This window comes from Sesamum indicum, unplaced genomic scaffold (genome assembly GCF_000512975.1).
Source record: "Sesamum indicum cultivar Zhongzhi No. 13 unplaced genomic scaffold, S_indicum_v1.0 scaffold00186, whole genome shotgun sequence".
Taxonomy (NCBI): Eukaryota; Viridiplantae; Streptophyta; class Magnoliopsida; order Lamiales; family Pedaliaceae; genus Sesamum; species Sesamum indicum.
Genome location: NW_011628082.1, coordinates 9,830 through 19,072, shown reverse-complemented (window position 1 = coordinate 19,072; position 9,243 = coordinate 9,830). Strand labels below are relative to the sequence as shown.

Sequence of the window (9,243 nt, the reverse complement as noted above, 5' to 3'; positions counted from 1 at the left end):
AATGGCGTTAACCTTTTTTTTTAAAATGATTGTTGCCATTGTTTATGGTATATATTATTTATTATTTTAATGACGGTTGGATTTTTTTTCTAAATGCATAAAAGTTATAGAATCGAATAAATTTATTTTAACCGTTGGATCTTAAAAAATTAAAATGATGCTCAATCTCCTCTCCTAGTTGAGTGTAATTAATGGCGTTAACCTTTTTTTTTAAAATGATTGTTGACATTGTTTATGGTATATATTATTTATTATTTTAATGACGGTTGGATCTTTTTTCTAAATGCATAAAAGTTATAGAATCGAATAAATTTATTTTAACCGTTGGATCTTAAAAAATTAAAAGTCTAGGACTTGTGTTAGAGGAAGGACAAGTGTGCTCCTGCTCATGATCAAGAACGAAGACAGGCTCTTCCCATTGGGTACCAAAATTCAAACGGATTCATTTTGAAATCATTTAGTTCATCTTCTTCTCTTGAGTGCATCAAACGTTGGTAAATAGAATCTTATTCAACTAATGATTTTTTGTTTTGCATGAAATTCATGTCATAATAGCAACGAAATGTGAGATTAGAGTGCAAATTCGTATTACTAATCGTCACGGAGCCGGAACATCTCGTGGCACTGAGCTAATTACACTTATACGATGCATTTGCGTTCCATGCACTGCAAGAAGTGTTCAATTAGCCGACTAGTTTTTGGAGAGATTAGAGAGCTTAAATCCAGATGTCGGAAGTGCAGTCGCCACCGGGATATCTCATCTCATGCACCAAGGAGGGGCCATCTGGTTCAGCTCCAAAGTCCACAACGAAATTCGGGTTGATCGCAAGACCACCTTTCTCAGTATCAACGTCTATCTGCAACATATGGCCACCTTTTTCCACAAGCTCAGGATAAAATTGACGATCCCATGCGCTGAAGACAGAATTCGTAACATAAAGCCTCTTTCCGTCCAAGCTCAGTTGAATCATTTGAGGTCCTCCTCTTAATCGATGTCCCTAAGGTGAACAAAACACGAATAATTAAGTTTATGTCATTGACTGTCAGGAAAAACATCACAAGGATAAAATCTGTCCATGAATACGTTTCGGCGACAAAAACCTGAACGTCTGGTATGTCGACCTGGAACGTCGTACCATCTTCAGCCTCAGCAACCACAGGGCTTCCTTTTCGACATAAACCTCCAAGCCATACTTGGCCAGTTAGCATAGGATTTGCCGGATCTTGAATATTATATTGTCGAACATCACCATGAAACCAGTTGGAAAAGTAGAGGAAACGATCATCAAGAGATATCAAAATATCGGTTATGAGAGCAGGCATCTCAGGAAGAATCCAGTTGTGCACCTTGAGTGGCTTCACTGTTATTGCAACCTGCGACAGGTTCGCTTCCACCTCTGAATCTCAATGCCTTAATTAGAGCTATTGATCACAAAGAAATGTCAATTCTTTCACCTACCTCATGGCCCCATGACCCATCAGGCTTCTTGAAAAATCTTACCATATTGCTTGCTAAACCACACCCCACGAATCCAATATCCTCGTCTGGGTTGTGCAAGAATCTTATCTAAATTCATATTAAGAACACAAATGTATTACAAACAAGTTAATAGAGAAAAAAAAAAGAAAAAACATGTTAGTACAAGTGGTGAAGAGTCGTGATTACCTCCAAAGGCGTGAGACCAGTATGTCCGAGATCCAATATTTGTTTCAACTCACCCTCAGGCCAGCTGTAAACATGCAAATGTCTCCCATAAAGACCTTCTGAAACATGGTCAAGGTTGAAACCTTTAGTGAAAGCAGCTGGGGCTCCTAGAGATGAGCTGATCATGATCTTATGCCGAGGTTGGTACCAAAAATCATACCCAAAACCAGGACTGTGCCCTGCTTTCTCCCACCTATTATACAAAACAAAATGAAATAAAAACGAAATAAGAACCCAGCATTTTGAGAATGGAAACCGGTTTAATGCAATTTAATGTCCTGTACTATTGCATACGAGTATTTTACCTCCTATAGAAAGAATATCAATTTGCTTTTCTGTATTTTTTAATACATAGGAATACATCTTTCTGTCTGACAAAGAATATAGGGACGTATTTCGCTATTTTTTTTTAATGACAAAGAAAGTTATGGATCAACAGATTGTACATTTGCATAATATCAATTTATAGGATTAAATGCATTTTTGGTCTAGTAATTTCAGTCATTTGATGTTTTCGTCCTTTAACTTTCTAGTATAGTGTTTTGGTCCTATTTTTTTTTTTTAAATTTTCATAATTTCAATCCTCATGCTCGCACGAATTCAACTCTACCGGCAAGAAGAGTGAACTCCAGCTAAAAAAAACTGAAATTGCACAAATTAAAATGACGCAATACCACCTTACCAAGTTAACAGACAAAAATGCTGATATAAATGAGCCAATATGAACAAAAACCTCAATTTTATAATTGTCAAGTAAGAGGCACGTGCATGTATCCGGCCAGCGAGAGAAGGGCGAACTCCAGCGAGAAAAAGACTAAAATAAAAAATATTAAAAAGAAAAATAACCAAAATGCTATTCTAAATGACGAAAATGCCAAAACCTAAGTTACGGAACCAAAAATACATTTAAGCGTCAACGGATACTATGCGGTCGGCACATGTCAATCTAAAGGACATCCAAGATGAACAAGAATACACACAAACATATATATAGTACCTTACCTTCCTTTCAAATTAAAATCTGAATCTAGCAGAAGAAATCCACTTCCTTCAGCATTTCCATCTTTGTCTCCAAGGAATGAGACCATGATATCACCAGAAGCAAGGCAATGAGCAGTGTGGGGGTATGCCAGTCCCGTCTTCTCTATTATTTCATTGGGTTCGATTACTTTATGTAAAGTTGGAGCCCTGCTGTCCGTTTCAGTATCAACTACGTATATCCGACCAGAGCTGTGATCAAGGAATCAAACCTCAGAGGATCAAAGACACAAACCTCATCGACTCTAATTTTCGCGTGATAAATGTCAAAGAAATCAAATTTTCAAATCAAGTTATTAAATTTGTATACTATAGCGATCTATATTTAATCATTGCTAGTTGTCATGGTTAATAATAGATAATCGTAACAATAACTATTGATTACGATTATGATTACACAATGGTTGTTGGTCGTGGTTTTCGTGACGGTGGCTACAACATTTGCTACAGCTAAAAGCTTTGGTAAATACTTTTATCATAACTTTTAGATGTAGCAAATAATTTTTTATGATTAAAAATTATTCTTTTGTATTGATTTTATTTAATCATGATTGATAATAATTATTTATTATGATTTTTCATTATAATGATTAATATTGTAGTGAATAGTAATCTTTTTCTAGTTAAACAAGACATAGGTATTGCATGAGATGAGCTCTTATGCTTGTTTACTATTGGTCTTGACTTGAGTGAACTTTTTTTAAAAGAAAATGCAGTATCAATTCAACAATTAATTATGTTGCCATGCGACAAGTTCATATATATGTTTTTTGACTTAGGCAACGATTATATAATACACTAATATCCCCTCCCTCATCGCCGCATCCCCTTCCCCTTCCCCCTCCGCAGCCTTTGTCCCTCCCTCTTCCCTTTCACGTCGCCGTCACCATCGCCTCCCCTCCCCATTCCTTCTCCGCGTCCCGTCCCTCTTCTCCGCGATGGAGTCGTCTCCATCGCCGGCCCCTCCCCCTTCTCATCCCCACTGCCCTCCCCCTTTTCTGACCTCACCATCAATGTTCTATCTCTCTCTCTCTACATATATATAAATATTGATTATGTATAATATATATTTTTTTATATATTCATTTATATTGTTTAAATATATATATTTAATTAAATATTAACCGCCGGTTGAAATAAATCAAAATTTGGGCCGTAGATTTACTAGTTCAATTTGAACCTTAGATTCATTCAACGGTTATTAAATAAGACATATAATTTTTATAATTAAAAATTAAAAAATAAAAAAATTAAAGAAAAAACACTTGAATCACCCGAACTCACGTAAGGGGTGTAATTGCTCTATTTTTCTTTTCATATAAGGATAATTTGCTAATTTTTTTTCACAATGGTAAGTTACTCATTTCATATAATACGTGGGGATGACTTGCATTTAACCCGTTTAAAAAAGGCAGATTAGAAATTTGAGCACTTACAGCAGGGAAGGCAGGAGAAGAAAGCTTCGTGAAGCGAGCGGATCAGCATGGCAAGAGCTACAGGCATTCCATCCAGAATGATGAAGTTCATCCTAGTTCGTCACCAACATACGGCATTGGCAGCCTGTGTACTACTTTAGAATATGTTGGTGAGCTTGGATCTACGTCCACTGTCGCAAGGTAATCTGGCTTCTCCCTTCCTGTTCCTGTACTCGTCAATTCAAACACAAATTTCACAAAAGAAAAGCATTGATTTGAGCATATGAGAGATTTGCATTTTGTTTCCCTTAATTTACCAAAATGTACCCAGCTGCTATATATTTAAAATATTTTTAACATAAAATAATTCTATGGTTGGTTGAAGCACCACATTTCTCAGTCTCTACTACTAATTGTTGTTCATTCACATGATCTGAATTTGGATTCAGGTTAAGTATAACAAATATTCTAAGTTTAGATTCATGTCCAAATCTATAAAGTGTCCTGCAAATTACAAGTTTGGTAAGAATAATATTAGAAAAGCTTGCACAGTTGGATCGGATTGGACTAACCCAATCCAAGATCGGATTGAACTAATAAAAAATGATTGGTTTGGCCTAGTCCGGTCTTGGGTTGGTCCCAGGTATTGATTTGCAGGACCAACCCAGCCCAGTGCCCCAGGACCATTGGTCCTAGATCGGGCTTGCCCCGGCCCGTTGGGCCTTTTTTTTAAGTTGATTATATAATTTTAATTATTATTTTTTTATATATAAACTCTTTTGTGATTTTAATTTATTATTTATTTATTTTAAATAAATAATATAAATTTAAGTAATTATTTATAAGAAAACTCAATATAAAAAATTAAACATGCACATTTGGGCCTAGTTTTGGCTTGGTTTGAGCCTCAATCGAGCCGGTTCATGGGTTGGGTCTGAATTTTAAAATAGACCCAATTGGGGCCCATTTAGAAACCCAGTACCGCCACAAGACCAATCATGAACAGTAGTGGGTCGGTCCTAAACTGGCCTTTTTCAGATTGGTTCGTGTCAGTCTTGGGCCGACCCAGCCCGTTGTGCACCTTGAGTTATAGCTAGGCCTTTGATGTTATAACAGTGTTAATGAGTAAGGTAAGATCCTACCCAAACCCATAGATTAATTCTAAAATTTAGATCCAATTTCAATGATTATTATTATACCCAGATCCAAAAAAATATAAATTAGGTTTGGTCTGGGTCTCTACCCATCAATACCCATGGGTTTATGTACCCAATTTAAACCCAAAAAATATGTTTAGTTTTCTTCCTTATTTAATTGGATTATTATTTATCAATCGACCTACCTTCAAGTGAACAAATCTAAAAAATTTAAGACATCACAACATTATTTATCGTTTGATATTTTCATAAGATTATTTTGTAAATGGTATAAGAAATTATATATTATCAAAAAATTCTATAAAAAAAAAAAGAATTATTTGTGAATTGATCTCAATAATTTTGAATTTATTGATAAATTATGGATAAAAATAAAAAGTAAAAAAATAAAATTTAATTTAATTAATATGATTTGCAAGAAAAAGAAGTCAAAACAAAGAAAAGAAAATCAGTTCTGGGTATGACCGGACCCAAACACCAAGTCTGATCGAATCTAGAGACCCATGGGTCTTGAGTTGGGTTCAATAAATTTGGTAAGAGTTGGATTTAAATTAATTTGTTTGGGTCTTTTTTGAGTTTGGACCTGGGTAGGGTAATGCCGACCCATTGATAATTATGTCAGTAAGGTTATTCATAGTGAAAGTAAATAAGATAGCAAAACTTGTACTTGACAAATGGGTGTATTTCTATAGGTAGGACTGAGTTATATGATGCTACATGAACCTTAGATTCAATCTTAATGACGGTTGTCGTGGTCTCATACATACTTAAGTTTGGACTAGTCGGTTCGGGTCGAAAAGACACAAACATGGTGTGGATTCTTGGTCTTTTATGGTATTAGAATCATGTTCAAAGGCTTTTTAGTCAATCCTTTCTATTTGTAGTGTTTTAAGTTCTCATTTTTGTTCTTGCTTTCAACTTATATTTTTACACATTCTTGTTCCATCTCAAAAACCAATTTTCCTTCAAATTCCCGAGGGAACGATCAATAACGCTAGTTCTGGAATGAACGCATATTTAGATGTAGGAAATTTGGCCACTCCTTTCGTCTCTTTTGATCCCCCTATTCTCCTATCAATAGAGATGCGGATGAAGCGATGGTGATAATTTGCATGATGATTTGGGTCGAGGTAGTTAGTCACCTCGTGCATCTTCGGAGTAGTGTTTAAGATTTGAGAAAAGAGCAGATTATGAGACTTTTTGGAAGATCCCTAACTAAAACCCTTCGATACTTAAATTAAAATTGGGATCGAGATAGAAGACAGTAATCTGGAAGTATTTAATGCGAGTTTGAGTGTAATAAAAGTCTTACTATAAATGAAGTACAAATGGAGTATTAATAGGGTTTGAAAGAGTCCACTTGTCTGCACCACGTGTCATGATCTTGCCTCATGTGTTGTCAGGCGAATCAACAACTAAAAGAAATGGGTCCTTTGTTTGGGATTGCTTGCCCGAACCCGAATAAGAATGGCGTGGATCTTGCACCTGGGGCTGTGATAATCCATTCTTTTTTAAGGATATTTATATAATTTCCGAAATAATAATAATAATCCCCTATCACATGAGAGTGCTAGGTTATTTCCTCCTGATGTTGATGCAGCCACTGTTACTCCCCATCTTTCATTCCCCACCATAATTCAAATTAAAAGAATTGGATAGTTTGAGGTCAAGGTTTAAAATTTAGGTATTTGATAATCCTACCTTCTACAGAGAGGATGCACCCTCCTCCCCCTCTTTACAGAACTTTTCGCACATATATAGCAATGTTTGAGGATGGTTTTCAACTTTACTATTAGGGCTACTTGGCGTACCAACTAGTTGTTAGAATGCTGGCTAGGTTACGCGTTGTAATGCCTTGTTGAAAACAATCTTATTTCTTTCACATAAATATATTCGGCATTCTTCATCCAGACATTGTAGTATATTTAAATTATGCATAATATGATGAAGCCTCTAGGCCATATATAGCGCATTGTCACGCATATAATGGTGACCATGAAATATGCATTCAAGATCTCGACCTTACACATTTCATGTTAATGATCACTTATATGTGGATCTCTTTAAGCCAACGGTGACTCGCTCACATATGCTTTTTAGGGGAAGGTCTCTTTTCATGGATGTTGGCATAGAGATACTAATGTATGAGTGAGGATACTTGTTCTGAATAATCCACTTGAACCACTCAGTAGGAGATCCTTTATTGGAGTGATAATGTCAAATTTAAAATTTCACTATTGTGATCTTATGAACCACTCAGTAGGAGATCCTTTATTGGAGTGATAATGTCAAATTTAAAATTTCACTATTGTGATCTTATGTTAAGTTTCTTGTGCTTTTATTCATTTCCTGGTCATCGAGACGATCATATATGGATGTTTTTTGAACAGTCCATCTCATATGAAGATCAACATATAGCGCACTGATATTCATCAATCTACCTTAATTAGTAGGAGATCCCACATGCTCTTCATCAGTTTTTAGTTAACATGTCCTTGGCCAAGGGGACATAACAACAAGTTGCAAGGTTTTCAAGGTCAATTGATTTAATCAAGAAAACAAGTGATGTGATGCATGATTATTAAGCCAATTAAGTTTCGACTCAAGATGCACAGTGTGTTGAGTCGGTTCAGGACAGGCACAGACCAGCTTTAGAAAACGCAACACAGGATCAATCCACTACTGTTCATGAACGATCGTGGGGTGGTCTTAGGTCTTTACATAGGCCCCAATTTGGTCCATTTAGAAACCCAAGCCCAACTCATGAACCAATTCGGTTGAAACCCGGACTAGGATCGGACCATGTCCATATCAGGCCCTAATGTGCCTGTTTATTTTTATTTTTTATAAAATTGAGGTTTTTTTTTTTTGAACAATTACTTTAATTACACTCCCCTCTCCATAGATTTGGTGTATTTACATGTAGACCCTTTGTGATTTGAAAAATTACATTCTAGCACCCCTGAGGTTTGCTTCTGTCAAACAAATAAGTCCCTGTGTTAGTCAAAATTCACTGAATTTGTTGATATTAACATGAATGAAAGTTGATATTTATCCTTAATTGACTTAAAACTGACTTACTATAGGTTAAACAGTTCTTTTTAAACGAAACTACCCTTATAACGGTGAATATATATCTTCTCACATGCATTAACGTGTGAAGATGTATGAGAATAATTTGGTCATAAAAAGATTTATTTTAATTTTCTATAAGTCAGTAGTAAGTCAATTAGGGGTAAATATAATTTTTTTCAACTTTTTTATTAATATCAACAAATTCAGTGAATCTTGACTAACGGGGAACTTATTTGTTAGACGGAAGCAAACATCAGGGGTGCTAGATATAATCTTTCAAACTACAAAAAATCTATATATCGTTACGCCAAACCTTGGAAAAGAAGAGAGTAATTATCCCTATTTTAAAACATCCTCAGTTAGCTAACAAACTTTCATTGTCTCTAACTGATCCAATCATATTTTTTGGTCAACAAAACTTGAAGAGTCCTTTGAATAGTAAACTTGACCGCTAGACGTCTTGCCCATGAGGTGAAATGGCATTTCTGGTCAAAATAGCATTTCAGGTGGGCAAATGACTCTTTGTTTTTATTTTTCAGGTCTGCCTCTTCTTTTGAGCCTAAGTCAAGTAGCATGGTTGCATATATCCAGTCTTTACCTACACTGTCTCCTATAAGTCTGCATATAGTAGCACTAATGCCCAGAATCCCTTGGATCAAGCATCCCCTGGCAGCACTCCACAGAGCCCTCTTGAAAGCCAACCCTTTTTAAATTAAATTCTGCAGTTTTTATATTTCTATGTAGATGTTTGACACAAAACCTATTGTCGGCACTTGGGAATGTTTTTCAAATGTAGGAAGTGGGCCTTTCTATTTATCTAATATAAAAATATGTATATATGATCTATTAAATA

At 35.5% G+C, this 9,243-nt stretch overlaps 1 protein-coding gene across 1 annotated transcript; it reads right to left on the bottom strand.

Annotated features, from left to right (window-relative positions):
• Positions 1-565: 565 nt before the first annotated feature.
• LOC105179649 (selenium-binding protein 1) lies at positions 566-4,262 on the bottom strand (the record flags this gene model as incomplete). The annotated part of the gene is given in 6 exon segments (XM_020691389.1): positions 566-998; positions 1,102-1,374; positions 1,460-1,567; positions 1,667-1,898; positions 2,708-2,935; positions 4,180-4,262. Coding segments are annotated over 6 exon segments (1,206 nt in total), but the record flags the coding sequence as incomplete, so codon positions are not given.
• Positions 4,263-9,243: the final 4,981 nt, after the last annotated feature.